This window comes from Bos mutus, chromosome 22 (assembly GCF_027580195.1).
Source record: "Bos mutus isolate GX-2022 chromosome 22, NWIPB_WYAK_1.1, whole genome shotgun sequence".
In the NCBI taxonomy this organism is placed as follows: Eukaryota; Metazoa; Chordata; class Mammalia; order Artiodactyla; family Bovidae; genus Bos; species Bos mutus.
Genome location: NC_091638.1, coordinates 57,840,691 through 57,859,022, shown reverse-complemented (window position 1 = coordinate 57,859,022; position 18,332 = coordinate 57,840,691). Strand labels below are relative to the sequence as shown.

At 59.5% G+C, this 18,332-nt stretch overlaps 1 protein-coding gene across 1 annotated transcript in view; it reads right to left on the bottom strand.

The window, feature by feature from the left end:
* Window positions 1-1,300, bottom strand: part of GRIP2 (glutamate receptor interacting protein 2) — a 46,448-nt gene extending 45,148 nt beyond the window's left edge. The window contains 1 exon segment of the mRNA XM_005898787.3: window positions 1,175-1,300. Within this exon segment, the coding sequence (XP_005898849.2) occupies window positions 1,175-1,214 (40 nt within the window). The 5' untranslated portion in view covers window positions 1,215-1,300.
* Between the last annotated feature and the right edge of the window lie 17,032 nt (window positions 1,301-18,332).

The following is an 18,332-nucleotide window of genomic DNA, read 5'->3' as shown; positions in this document are numbered from 1 at the left end:
GAGCCTGGGGCTAAGGTCAGGCAGGTCAAGGGCAGAGACCACAGTACGGAGAAGAGCGGGAAGACATCTCCCCAGCGTTGCTCCAGGTGAGGTCTCCAGGGCACTGCCGCCCTTGTGGCTCCGACCACTGCAGGACGAAGTAATCCCCACTTCTTGGGCCTGATGTCGAGAAGACAGATATGCCCAAGCCAAGAGAGGGGTGGAGTTTCCAGGAGGGGGCAAGGGCAGATCACAGGGGGTCAAATCCCAGCCATAGCCCTGGACAAGTCACTTAACACCGCCCTGCCTCGGTTTCCCCAACTATAAAATGGGGAGATTAACTGAATGCACAGTGGTGTGAGGACGCCATGAGAAAAAGCACAGACAGCGCTGCAAAGAATCTGGCACAGAGTCCAATCTCAACAGCTGTCAGCTACTATTATTATTTGCATTATTATTATTATCTGGGGGCCTGGGGGTAACTCCGCCACCTGTGGGGGGCGGGGTGGCGGGAGGCGAGAGCTTCAGTTCCCGGGCCCTCGGAAGCACGGTGCAGGGAGCTCTGCTATAAGAGAGATCTGGGTGCCAAGCCCGCCTCGGCCCTGTGGGTCTTGGGGGCAGCCGAGGGCCCCTCTGACCCTCAGCTTCCCCACTGGGACCACAGTCCCTACCCTGGGAGCTGTCGTACAGAGATGACACCAGGAGTATGCCAAATATGGGAAGGCATCGCTGGGGCTGCTCAGAACACGAGCTGAAGGGTGAGCTAGTGGCCCCCGAGCCCCGCCCAGGGTCCCAGCCCTGGGGCCACCCAGGAGTGTGACAGCTGAGCGATACCTGCCGCCCCCCCACCCGCCTCCTTCCCACCAACCAGTCGCCCCCGCAGGTCAGGGGCGCCTTGAGCCAGGGCAGGAGTTCTCCAACAGCACCCGCGGGGCACACGGGCGGGACATGCCCCACTGGTGCACCCCGGAGGCCAGAGCGCTGGGGCAGGACAGCCCAGCAGACTCGGGCCCCCAGGGCCGGGTCAGACAGACAGCCCTGCCACCTGCCCACCAGCTGGGTGTCCGGCCCCAGCCCACCCTCCCCGCGCGGGGTCTGGAGGTGGCCGTCCCAGGCCTGGCCCCTCTCTGGGCAGCGGTTCCAGAGGACTCCGTGGGTTCAGGCCCCCTCGCCCCTCCTGCCGTCCGTTACTCACCCGCCTCTCCAGGGGTCTCCCGGCTGAACCCACACAGCATGACTGCTATTGTCTCCCCGGTGCCACCACCGGCTCCCTCCCTCGCCCTCCCCAGGGAGGGGCCGTGGGAGGGGAGCTCCTGGCTCCCACTGGCTGGGCACGTGTCCACCCACTGCAGCGGGCGGCCCTCTGCTTAAAGGGGACATGGCTGTCGTCACGGCTGATTCCTGGACGGGGCTCAACACCCCTCCCCACCCCTCAGCCCCCTGCCACCCAGTCCAAGTCTGGGCAGGGGGTCTCTGGAGATGGCAGTCCGCCCCCAGGGCCCTCAGGCAGACAGATCCCTGGGCCAACTCTGCCCCTGACGCGTCCCGGGACTTTGGGGAGTGACTGCTGCCCGCCCCAGACTCAGTGTTTCCACCCGGAAAAGGGGAACAGTGCCTGCCAAACTTTTTTTTTTTAAGTAGCAGATGCTAGTGGAATCTTGCACGGGATTCCCAGGACATAAGGCAGAGGAAAAGCAGTCGTTGAACGAGGCCAGGGCGAGTCTGCAGGGCGTGTCTCAGTATAGAAACCCTCACCCTCGGAGCCCCTTGGCCCTTCCACGGACATTCCAGCTTCTTCTCCCAGGCCTCCGTCTCCTCTGCCCAAAGGTGGGACTTGGGAAAGATGAGCCCAGCACCCTGTTAGCCGGAGCATCCCCCAGCTATGTGGGAAGACAGAGCAAGCCCGGAGCAAGTTCCGGCTTGATGAGCAGGGGCAGCTGGTCACAACTCCAGCCCCCATTGGGCCTCGGGCCAGCACCCTCCTGGCTTCCTCTGCACCAGCCTAGGATGGCCCTGACGACCCTGATGGCCCCCTGGGGCCCCCCTCCAGGGCTCCAGCTGTTCCTGCTCCCCACCCACCAACACTGGTACCGGCAGAGAGCCATACACCGCAGAGGTGCTGGGAGAAGGATAGGGGATGGGGACTCGGGGTGTCAACAGCCTGGAACTGAACAGCATGTTGCAGCCAGCTGAATGAGCAGAGAAAGAGATGGACAAGGTCTCGGCTCCCTGGAAGCGCTCCAATGCATGGGAACAATGGGGCTCAAGTGTCCCCAGGTCCTGCAGCAAATGGGAGGGTACAGCCCGTGGCCAGGAGCCCGGGGCTTTATCTGAGGTTCCTCCCCAGCAGGGACGCCCACCACAGAACCCAGCCCACAATTCCTGGGCTGCCCGTGCTGGCTCTTGCCAGCCCCACCCTACTGGCACCTTCAGGACAAACTGGGACGCTGAGTGTGTGTGGGGGTGTCTCTTGCACCCCTGGATCCACAGGTCACGTTCCTTGCCTGATGCCCACCTCCCGAGGGTGCCTTCCTGTTTGGTGACTTCAGGTACGTCCCAGGGTGCAGGGTGCCTTGGGCTTGCAGTGAGGTCAAAGGTCAAACAGAGATACCAAGGTCTCAGCCATGGGAGGGAGGGTGAGCACCGAGTCGGAGAGGGAACCTGATTTGGGAGGCGTTTGCTGGGAGAGGGCCCGTGGGCTCTCTGTGTGGCCCGCGATGCCCTGCAGCCGTCACGATAAGGCCCTCGATGAAGAGCCTGACAATCCCCAGGGCACCGAGAGCCACCTTGGAGCAGCCCAGCTGCACACCAGGCAGGAAGGGGCACAGCTCTTCACGGACCCTCATCCTCTTCCCCCTCCACCGCCCCGACTTACAGCCCCTTCAGGGAGGAGGGCGCTATGGTGCCCAAGGCTTTGGAGTTCCATTTACCCGCTTTCATAAGAAAATATTTGCTCTCCGAACACATGCATTTAAATGAGCGATTAAGACTGAGGGTCTGAAGCCTTGCCGTGTTTCTCTCGCGGCTCCTTTGGAATTTACTCTCGTGGACGAGGAGCGGCCGGAAAGGTCACACCACGGGTTATGGGAGAGCAAGCGAGGGCCAGCATCTTCCCACTGCCCTCTGTCCCTGCCAGCCCACCAAGCACGTTTCACTCCACTTTATCCAAAAAGTGGGTTTGAAAGCAACTGTCGGTCCATTCTGGAACAAGGCAGGGTTTCAGTGAATATTTGGCACAGAGAGGTTAGCTGACTTGCCCGAGGCCACCCAGCTGTAACAGCAGAGCCAGGCATACACCTAAGAGGGCTGTTCTTTTTTTTTTTTTCAGAAGACTGCTTTTTTTTTGTTTGCTTTTCCTTTAACATAGAGATGCAGTACTTTTATTTTTTATTTTATTTGGCTGCGCTGGGTCTCAGCTGCAGTATGTGGGATCTAGCTCCCCGACCAGGGACCGAACCTGGGGCCCCCTGTATGGGGAGCAACGAGTCTCAACCATTGGGCCACCAGGGAAGTCCCAGAGGTCTGTTCTTAAAGGCACGGCTAGATGCCTCTCAAGGTGAAGAGGTTTGGGGGTGAGATGAGGGGGGTCCCCCAAGAAGGCGTCTTTGAGCCTGAATGTGCAGGATGGGAAGGACGGTGCTGTGAACACAGTGCCACGGGACAAGGGAGGAGGAGACCAGGCGGGAGACACAGATGGAGCCAGACCACAGAGGGCTAGTGGCAGCCACTCCTCTGGGTGTGGGCTGAGGACCAGCAGCATCCGTATCTCTGGCCCCACCAGGAGCCCCCTAAGAAAGGCAGACGCTCAGGGCTCCCCGGGGCTGCTGACCCGGCATTTCAACCGGCTCCCCAGAGGATGCGGAAGAAGTTTAAGAAGTGCTATATTATGAGCCAGGCTTTCATCCTGCAGACAGTGGGAGCCATAGATGGTTAAAGAGCAAGCGTGCGAGAGGCTCTGCGAGGACCTGAGACACAGAACACCGGCCCCCGAGGGAGGAGGTGGGAGGGCCTGGGATGAGCAGCAAGGGCCCCTTCTGGGACCTGGGAGCGGGGGAAACTGCGGCGGGGCCCTGCCCCAGAGATGAGCCCTCTCGTCCACTGCGGCCGAAGCTCGGGGAAGCAGAGGAAAAGAGGCACAGATTGCTGGGCGTGCGTGCGGCTAGAAGCCAGGTCTGCAGGGGCCCGGGCCACCAGTCGCTCGTGGGCACAGGGTTTGAGTGTTCTACATTTCCATCACTGCGGATGCCCCGGGAGGGGCACTGGGCAGCCTGGGGAAGGAGGCAGGGCCACTGAGCTGACGAGCGGTCCCTCCATGGCCAGGAGAGGTCCTGACACCTCCACGTCCTCAGCTCTTACGGGACAAAGAATCGATTGCTGTGTGACCTGGGGCATGTGTCCAAAGCTCTCTGGGCCTCAGCTTCCTTAGCTGCACAAGGGGAATAATAACAGCACCCACCCTCCAGGGTTAGGAGTCCAGATATAGACTCAGGAAGCATTTATGAACCCACTTTTCTTGCAAGGGTCTCATCCCAATGCCTTGGATGAATGAAGCCAGAGAAGGGGAACTTCAAGGTAGCTGAGCACACAGGCCAGTCGCACCCAGGTTCAAACCCCAGCTCCGCCACCCAAGGACCTTGTCATTCCGGGCAAATCACTTCTGTGCAAACTGCGTCCCCACCGGTGACAAGCGAGGGCACAGAGGCCTTAGGAGGTCGGCTCAGTGCCCTGACCTCCTCCCTGCAGGGCATTCTCGAAGCCTCTGAGGGTGCCATGCGGTGTAGGACCCTGGCATCACTGACCCCCACCTACCCAGGGACAGTGACCCCCTCATCTCCATGAGTGGGAACTGACCCCACGCTGCACAAATGGGAAAACAGAGACCCAGAGAAGGTAATGTCGGAGCCCCCCCAATCCCCCTCCCCCAGAGCAGAGTGGGGCTTGGACCCCAGCCTGTCCCTCCTCTCAGACCCCAGGGCTGGTTCGTCATCACCACGCAGACAGATCATGTCCTGAGCTGCCAGACACTCTGAATGACGGCCGGAAATGAAGTCTGGGTAGGAAGGATGCAGAGATGGCGATCCGAGGACAAGAGATAAACCATTTATTGCTGTTCTGTTGCTTCTTCCTCCTGGTCTCCCTCCCTCCCTCCTCACACTACCCCGAGGGCCAGGCCAAGACAATCACTCCCCTCTCCTCTCTCAGACATTCCGTAAGTGGGCACTATCGTCCCCATCTCACAGATGGGGACACTAAGATCTGGGGTAAAGCCACACCTGGGCTGTGCCTGGGAGTGGGCCCCCGGGCTGACACCTGCCGGTCCCCAGTGCCCTTCACCCCAGCCTCCCTCCAGCCATGGAGGGCAAGGTGGTCTCTGGCGGCTTCGAGAGCAAAGCACGACAGGCTGTGTGCAGAGACGGGGAAGGGTGAGGCTCGGGAGGCGAGAGGAACCGCAGCGGGCTCTTCACGGAGAAGCTCTGCGCCCAGCCGCATTCTCAGCATTTTACACCTGTCTTCTCGTTTCATCCATATTCCTCGGACGTGAGGAAACTGGGGCCCAAAGAGATGAAGCCACTTGCTCTGAGTCACACAGAGTCCGAGGACCAAGTGGGATTTACACCCAGGCCCTGCTGATGCTATCTACACAAACATCCCACTTGCAGGCCCCCCTGAGAAATGCACACTCACGGACACAGGAAGAAAGAGAAATGGGTGGGGGGGTCCCCAAGCTGCTGCTCCTGGAGGATCTCTCTGTCCTCTGACTAGGGCAGGCCAAGGGGCCATTGTCCAGGCCCAGACACAAATGGGGAAGCTCCTTGGGGCTCCCTCTCGGCCTCCATGCAAGACACCGGCAATGGCTTCTCTCCTGGAGGAGAAACACGGGGTGATGACCGTGTAGGGTCCCTGGAGCCTTGGGCTCCTCCTCTGAATGATGAAGCTGTCTGTCCTCATGGGGTTTTGTTGAGAAACTCAGTGACTAAACAAAACGCCTGGAAAACTGTGGTGCGCAGGCCCCATGGAGGTGGTCAGGGTGAACATGGCCCTGCCCTGCCTCTCTGGTCACTCGGCACCCGAAAGCACCCACTGCCTTCCAGACACTGAGCTAGGCGCCAGGTTTCCAAGAGGCCAAAGCAGGTGTGGAGCCTGCCTCTCGGGCTGCTGCTCTGGGGGAAGGACAGAGCTCAAAGGAGTAGAAGTGTAGTCGCTCAGTCGTGTCTGACTCTCTGCGACCCCATGGACTGTAGCCCGCCAGGCCCCTCGGCCCATGGGATTCTCCAGGCAAGAATACTGGAGCAGGTTGCCATTCCCTTCTACCAGGGGATCTTCCCGGCCCAGGGATTGAATCTGGGTCTCCCGCATTGTAGGCAGATTCTTTACCGTCTGAGCCACCAGGTAAGCATCCAAAGGAGAGAAACACACAAATACAGGTAAGTGATGGAGTCAGTGCTAAGGGCTGAGGGGCCAGGATAACAGGCGGCGGGCGGGGGTCAGGGAGGCCCTGGAGGAGGTGCCTCCAGGCTGAGACAGGTTGGGAAGGAGCCAGGGTGGCTGCGGGGGTGAGCGTGGGCTGTCTGGGGAGCAGGAGGAGGAGAGGAGCCGGGATTCTGCTCCGAGTGCGGTGCCAAGGGAGGCACCAGCAGGTTTAAACAGGGTCCTGAGTGATCTGACTTGTGTCCAAAAAGCAGCCGGAGGGGCTGGGCTGCCAGAGTGCAGATGGCATGGGGGGACCAGAGCAGGAAGGGCCAGGCGCCTCAGGGGCAGGAGACCGGGAAGCCAATTTTCTCCGTGCCTCCGGCCAGTCCCTTCCTGCTCTGAGCCCGCTTCCCTCCTCGTGACCAGCAGTGTGAGTCTGGGGACCTGCCAAAAGGTGAAGGGCGGAGGGGAGAGGTCGAAGCCTGGAGTCAGGATGCATCGCGATGCAAAACAGGAAGAAAACGGAAAGGGGGCCGAGCTTAAAGGAAACATCCCAAATGTGTGCAAGAAAACGCAAATGCGTGCGAGAGCCGCCAGACTCACTGGCAAGCAGAGAGGTGAGGGGGAGGCAGTGCTTCTCCCACTGGACTCCTCAGGGCGGTGGACATGAGACATGCAGGCGAGAGCAGGCGCTGGTGCCCACCGGGAGGCGGACGGGCAGGGGCACTGCAGCGGGGTAAACTGAGGCAGCCAGGAGAGACCCAGACCCTCCCCCTGGTAGGCAACCTCCTCAGTCAAAGGAAGAACGCTGAGCGCCAAAGAACTGATGCTTTTGAACTGTGGTGCTGGAGAAGACTCTTGAGAGTCCCTTGGACCAGGCAATCCTAAAGGAAATCAGTCCTGAATATTCACTGGACGGACTGATGCCGAAGCTGAAGCTCCAATACTTCGGCCATCTGACACAAAGAGCCGACTCACTGGAAAAGACTCTGATGCTGGGAAACATTGAGGGCAGGAGGAGAAGGGGACGACAGAGGGTGAGATGGTTGGATGGCGTCATCGACTCGATGGACATGAGTTTGGGTAAACTCCGGGAGATGGTGAAGGACAGGGGAACCTGGAATGCTGCCGTCCACGGGGTCACAAAGAGTCGGACGCGACGGAGCGACTGGACAACAACCCTGAGGGGCAGCAGTAAACGCCATTTGTGGTCCATTCTGGGGGAGGGGGCGCGTAACACGACGGCCTCACCCCGGGCACAGCCACGGGGATGGGTTTAGAAATATAGTGTCGAGTTCACGGGAGCAAGGAGAGGAGGAAATGGCAGGAGGAGAAGGGAAGGAGGACAGAGGGGAAGAAAAGAGGCCGGGAGAAGGCAGGAAAGATCATGAGATTTCCCTGTGACATCATTTATAAACTACAAACACACATAAAGTGCAACGTGTGCCCAAGGGCACATACGCAGTACAGATCTACTTCACAGAGTGAAGGTTTCCAGGACGGTAACTGGGAAGAGAGGCAGGGCACGAGGGAGGGAAAAATAAAGCAACCAGAGCGGGTGCCAGGCTGGCCCAGGACCAAGTGCGCTATGAACTGAAGAATCTAGCTCAACCGCTGAAGCCTGGGATTAAAAGTAAAAAATAAACAGATGCCTCAAATGGCTTGTTAAGAAGCTGAAGCTCTCTCCTGAGGATACCGGGGAGCCACGGAAGGTTTTAGAGGGAGGGAGGGATGGGGTCAGCCCAGCTCCTTAGAAAAGCAACCAAACTGGGAGCTGAGAGAGCCCTGGGTGAGGGTGGAGCCTTGGCTGACCTCAGTCACCCTCCCCACCAGGACCACACAGACTGCCCACCTGCCCACTAGCTGCCTGAACAAAACCAGAAAACAAATGGGTAGGCAACACGCATCCTCATCTCCTCCCCAACCCCCATGCGTGTCCAGCCTTGCAGAGAGCCCTGGGCTGGGAGTCAAGAGATGCAGGTTCGAGGCCCAGCTGCCGCCCACACAGGACCAACTCTGTGCTGAGAATATCACAGGTAATGCAGAACACCAGGGTCTCTTGTGGAAGGGACCACCCTCAATGAGGACCCACCGGGAGCCCAAATATAACAAAAGGGGGCCAAAGAGTCAGGCCGCTCGGGGAGGCACCAGGGAAGGCTGCCTGGTGGAGCCGGTGTCCAGGCTAAGCCTTAAGGGACGCAGGAACCAAACCCTCCGAGATGCTCCAGGAAGGGCATTGCAGGCAGAGGGACAGCCTGGGCAAAGGGTGGGAGGGGGAAGGCACGCAGTATCGTAGGGAGAGGCACCAGCCCACGTGGCTGAGGTCGGAGGTCCCCCAGGAGCGGGTGGGCTGGACAGGCGAGGGGCTGAGTCCTGATAGCCGGAGACCTGCTTTAGGGAGAGAATGAATTGAATGGAGCATCCTGGTACCTTGTGGATAACACCTGAGGAAGGAGGGCTCTCCTCAGCTCCCTCCACGAGATGCTGGCAGGAGGACACGTGGAGGGCCTTCCCACGTGACCGAGCTGTTGGGAGCAGGGCGAGCGTGGAGAGAAGTGGACCCAGAGGACCGCGACGTCTCTTGGGGCTGGTGACCCATGAGGCTGTGGAGGGGCAGGCGCAGCTCTCCTCCTGTGCCCTCAGCCACCAAGAGGAGAGGCAGGTGGGTTCAGCCTGTGGCTAACTCTGGACTCCCACCATCCCGCTCTGGATCAAGCGGTGCCCTCTGTGTCCTTGTGTAAACGCCCCAGAGAAAGGGCATCTACACACAGCTTTGCCATTTTGAGTGCAGGGTCTCACGGGACCCCTCAGGAGCCCTTGGACGTGGGCACTCCTGCTCCGCTCTTACAGAGAGGAAACTGAGGTTCAGAGAGGGGAAGGGACTTGGCCAAGGCCCCCTGCTAGGACAGGCCGAGGGTCAGAGCGTCAGAGTCAGGTGCTCCCGCCCGGGGTCCTTTACATGGGCTCTTCCTTCTGCCTGGAACTCCCTTCCCCCTGCATCCCTAGAGCCCAACCTAAATGCCACCTCCACCAAGAAGTCCGCCCTGACCACACCAGGTGGGTCCTCTTTTCCCTCTCCCAGCCTTTCCTTCAGTGCATTTGCTCACCTGACCCTGGACTGTCTTGCTTATTGATTTTGACCCTGTGCTCCGGGCTGGGCTTCATACAAAGTAAGAGCTAAATAAGGGTTTACTGGATGAATGACTAAGAAATAAGTAACCTCTGGATTGCTCTATTGGAAAGAAACCCATCATTCATCCCTCTTCAATCTCATGAGGAAAGCCTTTCTGTTGTCTGGTAGAGCTTGCATACCTCCACGAACAGGGAGCTCACCACCACACAGGCAGCCCTCCCTATTTCTGAATGGCTGTCAGGATGGGAGTCCTTCTGTTATCCTGAGCTGGAGCCTATTTCCCTATAGCTTCTCTGGGCCCTGCCCCGGACCAGCCTGCAGAGACTCATAGGTTGTGCCTGGAGCCAGGTCACCCTGGCAAGAGAAGTCAGAGCTCAGAGTCTGGATGTGGTTCCAGTGGGGACCCACCAGCTTCCCTCCCACCCTGAGGGTCTCTCCTGGGTGTGTGGCTGGAAAGAGTGGGCGGCCATCGACACCCCACACCACCAGGAAGTCTGGGGCCAGGCTCTTCAATCCCCTGTGAGTGTCACTGTGCTTCTAACGTCCAGTGGCTTCAGGCCCACGAGGCTGGCACGATCACCTCTTTTTACAGATGAGGAAACTGGAGTCCAGAGGGGCAGGAGACAGGGGCAGGTGTCTGACTTCAAAGCCTTAATCTCAGCCCAACACATTCTCAAAAGGGCTTTGTGTGATGGTCTTATTTTGCGTCCTCCTGGTGGACTATTTGAAAGAGAATCCTGCTGTTGTGGACTCATTAGTGGTACAAGCTCATGCAGGGAGAGACTTTGGGAAGGCAAATTTTGGAGAAGGGAATGGCAAACCACTTCACTATTCTTGCCTTGAAAACCCCATGAACAGTACGGAAAGGCAAAAAGATATGAAACTGGAAGATAAGCTCCCCCCCCAGGTCAGTAGGTTTCCAGTATGCTCGAACGGTGGTGCTGGAGAAGACTCTTGAGAGTCCCTTGAACACCAAGGAGTTCCAACCAGTCAATCCTAAAGGAAGTCAACCCTGAATATTTATTGGAAGGACTGATGCTGAAGCTGAAACTCCAGTACTTTGACCACTTGATTCGAAGAGTCGACTCATTGGAAAAGACCCCGGTGCTGGGAAAGATTGAAGGCAGGAGGAGAAGGGGACGACAGAGGATGAGATGGTTGGATGGCATCACCAACTCAATGGACATGAATTTGAGCAAACTCTGGGAGATAGTAAAGGACTGGGAGGCCTGGCGTGCTGCAGTTCGTGGGGTCTCAAAGAGTCAGACATGACTTAGCGACTGAACACCGCCACCACCAAGGAGGTCGCACAGCCAGCTGAGAATACACCAGTGAGATCCAGGCAGCAGGACTCCCTGGTGGAGGAGCAGGGCAGGGGTGGCCCCTAGCACAGGCCACTTATTTGAGGACAAGGCTTGACGCTGAGATTTCTGGGTCAATGCCTGCTCCCGGCCAGTTGAGGCTCCCCACGTTCCCTGGCTCCCTCAGTGCTGTTTAGGAAGAATCCTTGGGAGGTTGCCAACTGGTGTCAAGAACCCGCCCACCCCTGCAGCCTGGCCTCCCTCCATCCCCACCATCAAGCCTTCACGCTCTTGGTCCCCCAGGAATGAGCTGGCCCTAAGGCCTCCTCTGCCTGGCAAAATATGCTCCCCAGGGTTGCCCCGCTGTCGCTTCCTGGGGGCCACTCCAGCTGGTTGGTGTCCCGCCTGGGTCTCCAAAGCCCTGGGGCATCCCTCAGTGCCACTGTCAACTCACCGGCTGCCCCCCTCTTCCTCGCCCATCTACTCTGGACAAGCCTGACCCCTGAGGGGTGGCAAACATTCCACCCCTGCCAGCACCCCCTCCTCCAGCAGCAGCAGCGTGGGGGCCTGTGAGGGGACTCTGGGCTCGGCTAGGTGACTGTGAGCAAAACTGGCCTCAACCTTTCCATGTGTAAAATGGGGGTACATGTGTGGGCTGGTGCAGGAGCCATGGCCTGTGGCCTCTGGGGGCTGCTCCAGCTCCTACCTCGCCAGCCTGGGACCCCTTCGCCTCAGTCCCCAGCTTGGACTCAACAACTCTGTGTGCTCTGTCGCTGAGTCGGGTCTGACTCTTTGGGACCCCACAGACTGTGGCCCGCCAGGCTCCTCTCTGTCCATGGGATTTCCCAGGCAAGAATACTGGAGTGGGTTGCCATTTCCTTCTCCAGTAGGAAAGCTTCTGGACCCAGGGAACGAACCTGCGTCTCCTGCATCTCCTAGACTGGCAGGCAGATTCTTTACACTGAGCCATCTTGGCTGTCTCCAAACCTCAAACAAGCATTCCTTGACGGACTGTTTTGCAACCAGGGGACCGAGGCTTGGTGACGAGCAAGGACTGTCCCCAAGGTCACCTGCAGGGACCCCAGCGGCCCCGGTTGTGTGGCTCTAAGAGGCTGCCGGGTGGGTGCCCGCCCCCCTTCCCACACATGCACTTATGAGTCACCATCACCTGGGCCGAGTCAGTGAAAGGCGGGGGCTGGAGGGACAAGGTCAGCCCAAGGAGAGCCATGGGCGGATGGGAAGCGGGGTGACGAGACTTCCAGCCCCAGGGGAGCCGAGTGGGGGCACAGAGGGAAACTGCGGCCAGGAGGAGCAGGGAAGGGCTCCAGGGCCACAGGCAGCGGGGTCTCCTATGTGATGGCTGTTCTTTCCGCTCCATCAGCCCGTCTCCCCAGCGAGGAGACAGGGGCCGGCAGCCTTCACAATCATCGGGGCGATTAGCAGGCAGATGGTCCTGCTGGACTAAACGTTCAAGCCGACAAACGGAGACAACGCTGGGACACGGGCTGACCCGATCAGCACTGGTGCTCGGCCTGGAGTGGGAACCATGGGGGACCCCGTCACTGTCTCTGCAGGGCCGTCCTGGGGCAGGGGGGAGCAGAGGAAGTGGGGAGAACCTGGGGGAGAGCCTGAGGAAGACAGACTAGTAGCTGTACGCTGAGGGGTCCTCTGATCCTGGCTGAGAGGCCAGATAACTGACCACTGAGAAAAACGCCCGTGGCGAGATGTTTGGGCTTGGAAGTCAGACTGCCTGGGGGTGGGGATGGGGGTGGGGGTAGGGGGTTACACAGACACTACCATTTCCTTCCCAGCTGTGTGACCTTGGAAAGTTGGCAAGTCACATCCTCCCTGAGCCTCAGTTTCCTCACCTGTAAAATGGGGCAATTTAGTTCACAGCTCACAGGATTGTCGCGAGGATGAGAAAGTACACAGGAAGCACTTAACACAATGCCTAGCAAACATCAAGTGCTCAATAAAGGCCTGGAGAACATAGAACAGGTCCAGAGGTTCACTCCTGGCTGCGGGGGCTCCAGGAATTATTCCAGGCTGAGAGTTGATCCTTGGCCCTCTCTGCCCCCAGGGAGGGAGAAATCCCCGGGGACTCGGGACACCCTGGCTAGTCTGAACTTGGCTGGGTGGGGCGGGGCAGGGGCGTGGGGGTGTGGGCTGCTGTCTGGGCGCTGGAGGCGGGAGGCCTGTTCCCACACTGAGAGTCAGATCCGAGACCCCCAGCGCAGCTGCTGCAGCGTGAGAAGCGCCGGGAGCTGGATGTGGAGGCGAGAGGCAGACAGAGGAGAGACTCATTACGGAGGGAGAGGAAGCAGTGAATAATTCATCACAGATGTGCGCCACGGAGGGGGCGAGGGCGGACAGAGCTCGGGAGGGCACGCGCGCGGGAGAGGCCCCGCTCGGCTGGCGGGGGGCACTGCTATCCTGGATAACCTCGTCATCCCTGAGCTGCCCCTGGCTCCCCCAGCACCGCAGGGGCCACACCAGAGGGTCCTCCTCACCATCCGCCCTGACCGCCCCTGCTCCAGCCTCACCAGCCTGGGGACACGCAAGCCGTCCGCACCGCAGGCCCTTTGGCCTGGCTGCGGCCTCTGCCAGCCACTCTTCCCCTGGACGGTCCCCTTGCTCCCTCCCTCCCCTGCGTCAGGGCCTTGTCCCAGGGTCACCTTCGCCCCACACCCTTTGTGAAAGTGTACCCTGCTAGCCACTGACCCTCATGCCCTTTCCCTGCCTCGTCTTTCTTTCCAGCTCGTGGCACCACCATATATCTCCCTCATCTGTCTTGTTCCTTAGCTGCCCCTCCTCCTAGAAACATCAGCTCCACGAGGGCAGGGATTTCTGTTAGTCCTCCTGTTTTACCCCCAGGGCCTAGAACAGTATGTGGCACGGAATAGGGGCTCAGCAGGTATCCCGTGAGCGAGTGAATGGCTCGGGGTATTCTCCTGCCTCGACAACCATCAACTCCCCCTCCACCCCCTACAGCCCCAGCTCTCTCCCCACATCCCCGCCTGTGGTTTGCTCAGTACCCAGAGCCCGTCCTAACACTCACAGTTGGCCTCTATTCCTTGCTGCTCATGCACCCTCCATGGCATCTCCTGCGCCCAGGACAGAGTCCAAGCTCCACGGTCTCCCACCTGCTCTGCCCCAGCTCCCTTCCGTCCCAAACCCTTCATGCTGACCAAAGTCGCCTGACCGATTCTCTGAGGCAGATCTTTGTACAAACTGTTCCCTTTGCCCAAATTCTCTCTTCTTCCCTTAGCTGTCTGGAAAACTCCTACTCATCCTTAAAAACCCCACTCTGGGACCTTCCTCCCCTCTCACAAGAAAATCACTGCTTCCTTCTCCAGGCATGAACAGGACCCTGTCCGTCCCCACATCAAGCCACCTCCCACCCCCACCATGCTCCGACATCATTTACACGTCGTTTCTCCCTGGGCCTGAGCCCCCCGAGTCAGGAACTGCAAGTGACACCTAGCACTTTCAAAGTATGACCTTACTGGTCCTTGCAGCCACTCAGAGAGGAAGGTTCCAATATTAATCCCATTTCACAGATGGGAAAATGGAGGCCCAGAGAGGTAAAGACACTTGCCCTGGTGGCACGCCTGAGACTTAAACCTGGCCCATGGCTCCAAGACTTGTGTCTCCTGCCTCCCTTACATCAGCACACATCAAACTACATTTCTTTGAATTGAATGTAACCATTTTATGCCTCTAGAGGCTCAAGCTCCGCTCAGAGTCCAGCACTCAGGTCAGAGTGCAGCTCTGCAGGCCCCCGGCCCCCACTGTCCAGATGCACCAGCCAAGGCTACTGTGAGGACTGAGGCGGGCGGGGAGGACACTAAGCATCCAGCATCCTGGAGGTGTTCCCAATGCTGGGTGCACACAGCAGGGGCTCCCCTGGCCTCTCAGGCTGCAGCAGAGATGGGGTGCCAGCCGGGTCTGAACCCCATCTTTCCCCAGTCCCAGCCCCGGCAGGAAGCATGGCTCCTCAATTTAAGCCAAGCCTCAAATCCCATTCTGGGAGACACAGGAGCGGTTGCAGATGGCACGAGGCCCAGGGACCGCCCCCCTTAAGCAATCACAGGGTGAGGAGCTTGGGGGTCTTACCCAGGAAAGATGGGAAATAGGTTTATCTATGTTAAAAAAAAAAAAAAAGGGCTGGAGGTGGAGAGACGTGTCCTCGCACATTTAAAACAATGTTTTGGAAAAAAAGAGAAACGCCTTCCCTCCCCCCACAACCTCTTGAATCCCTCTTCCCCGAGAATTCCCGTTTTAAATGGATGTGCAGGCTCATAACACCGGCGAGCAAGGTCCCTAGGCCTCCTTCGAGCACCCCCAAAGGAGTGGGGAGATGCCACAAAGCCTGGCACCCATCAGCGCAATCTGTCCTCCAGCAATTAGGCCATGCTTCCCTCTGCCTTTTTCGCTTCTTTCCCGTTAAGGGCTTGCTGGTCCCAGACACAACCACCCTGGGGTCCCTGTGTTTGTGGGGTGGGGGCAAGGGGGGAGGGGGAGGGGGAAGTTGGGCCGCAGATGGCAAGATGAAATTCAAGATTACCAGGGGGGTCTCCTGGGTGCCAAGCCCCACCCCAGTCTTTTCTAATCGTCACTGCAGTCTCGGAAGGGCGGGCTTTCCTTGGGTGCCTTTTATCGACAGGGAAACTGAGGTTCTGAGCCAGCCATGCAGAAGTAAGAGCTGGGTCTGTCGGGGACAATTCAAGCACTTTCTGCACCTCCAGGACCCAGAACTGGATCCGCAGCATGAAGCTGGCTGTTCTCCAAATCCTGGGGACACTCAGATCAGATGCAGGTCAGGCTGGGTCTGTCCTTCCTTCCAGCCTGGGTGGAGCCCCCTGGGTTCTCGGGGTGGGGGTGGCTGTGGTACCGAACAAGATGACAAAAGCCTTGATGGGGGAGGGATTCTCCCCTGGGGACCAGCGTCTGGGAAGCCCCAGGGGAGGTCCTGTCCCTATCAAGGCTGCTCTGCCCCCACAGAAGGGGATTCCAGGGGCCTCTGGGATGTCAGACCGCCAGCGAGCCACCCACAGGCCAGTGCAGGACCCACTCTGCCAACCCACGGACCCTGCCACCTCTTGGCCACTCCTGAGGCAGCCCCTCCCCCCATGGAGGCCCCTTAGCATCTGGAAAAAGATGCTGCTGACAGTTTTCAGAGCTGGCTTGAGAAACCCTCCGCATGTCGGCTGTGTGGCCACGGGCAAGTTACTTAACCTCTCTGGGCCTCAGTTCCCCCCTGTGCACCTCAGGGTGAGGATAGGGCCGACTGTGCAGGGCCACAGGGAGGAATTAAAGGGTTAGCCCAACGCCTGGCACACAGTCAGCTCCTTCTGAAAAGTACCATTATCCTGAGTTCTGAGGCCAGGAGCACAGAGGCTGCAAACCCACGCCCTCCACCCCATCCCACGTCCATGACGAGGCCTGGGGTCACAGGGCCTGGAGGGCTGGACTCCCTGCTCCAGACGCTCCTCCGCGCCCACCCTGCAAGAGCCACTTCTGGAGCTCAGCCTCGTTCGGGTCCCAGTCCTGCATTTGCCCACAGCCCCCAGCCCCAACTCCCCCCACACAGCCCCTCACCCTACACACACACACACACACACACACACACACACTCTGCTGGTCCACCTCCACCCGCAGCCCCATGCCCCGAATCAGGAGAAAAGCCAAAGTCACCAGGGACATGGCTGATGAAGGGGAAGAAAAGTGGAGCAAGGTGGACAGTCACAGAAAGGCCAGGAGAGAACCCAGAGACGCGGGGACAGAGCAGGAGAGAGGACAGGAGGCCAGAGGGGGGTCAGAGAGACGCAGGGAGGAGACAGGACCAGACCAAGAGGGACTGCGAGAGACCCGGAAGAGACAGAGGCGGAGAGAAGAGCCGGAGTCGGACACTCAGACAAAGACGTGGAGAGGTGGAGACTCGGGGAGCCAGCCAGGGCAGGGCGCCGAGTCACACAGCGCAGATTCCCGGACGAGACCCCAGAGCCGAGAGGAAGGCGGAGCCGGGGGACGGGGTGGGGAGGGGGCCCCTCAGCCGCCGCCCTCCAGCTGGACCCAGGGCCAGCCCTAGCCCCGGGGCCCCGTACCTTTGGGCCGTCGCCTCACCACGCCCAGCCGCCACTTGAGCGACACGGCCAGCATCGCGCTGCCTGCCCTGGGCCCGGGGCCCCGCTGCCCGGCCGCCCGGCGCGGCTCCGCGCTCCTCCGCGCTTCTCCGCGCGGCTTGCGCTTCTGGCAAAGGCTGGGCACTCCCTGCTCCTCCCTCCCCGGTTGCTAAAATAGATAATCCTCCCCGGAGCCGGCAGCGGTGCCATCAGTGAGGTCCTTCCTCCCCCGCAGCCCGGCCTGGAGAGTGCGGCTCCTGGGGGGGCGGGGGGCGGAGTGGCGGGGAGACCCTCGACATCGGAGCAAACCTTCACCGGCCCACCGGCTCCTCTATCCTCCCAAAGCGCTGACCTTGCCTGCTCACCCCATCTTTTGCCCAAATCTACCAATCCCCTTCCCTCTTTCCCCAGGTGGAGGGGCTGTTTGATGCCCCCAGGCCTTTGCACTCCCTGGAATGTTCCTCCACTCCTAGATGTCTCTGCCCAGGGAGGTTTGCTCAGAGATCCCCACCCGCCTGCTGGGCCCCAGTAATGCTTTGCATACTAGGTTGAGATTGTCTACCCCCTCCAAGCCTGGGAGCCCCTCCAGACAAGGACAGGGTCCTCTCATCCTGCATCCCCTGAGGTCAGCACAGGCATCTCACAGCCATGGGTGTCGAATGCTGAGTCTGAGGCCCCACCGCCTCACTCCCAGCTGCTACCTTAGCCAGGTTTGTAACACTGAGCAATAAGAGAATCCCCACCGAACTGGCTGGGGTGAGGGCGGCGCGCGTGGTGCTGATGGAGACCTGTGAGAGCTCCAGGCATTCAGCAAGAGCTCAACAGATGCATCTGGTGTCCCTTCCTGTCTCATACAGCTAGCCTCCTCGCTAACCACCCCAGCACTACACTTGGAGCCAGGCAGAAGGGCAGCAGGGGGCTCAGGGTCACAGAACAGATGCGTGGCAGAGATGGGATGGACGCCAGGTGGGGCCCCTCCCCATCAGGGCGGCTCCTGCTTCCTCCATCCTTTCTGCAAACCACTGAGGCCGCCACGATGAATCAGGCCACAGAACACCTTCACAGGGAGGGCCAGATGCCCTCTTGGGAATCACAAGCTAAGTTGCTTCAGTCCTGTCCGACTCTTTGCAGCCCCACGGACTGGAGCCCGCTAGGCTCCTCTGTCCATGGGTTTCCCAGGCAAGAATACTGGCATGGGTAGTCATTCCCTTCTCCAGGGGATCTTCCTGACCTGGGGATCAAACCTGCTTCTCTGGCGTCTCCTGCACTGGCAGGCGGATTCTTAACCACTAGAGCCTCCTGGGAAGCCCCCACTATGGATGGAGCGCAGGGCAATTATTCTGAGTCAACAGACCCTGCAGCTAACAGAGGTGACTCACCCAG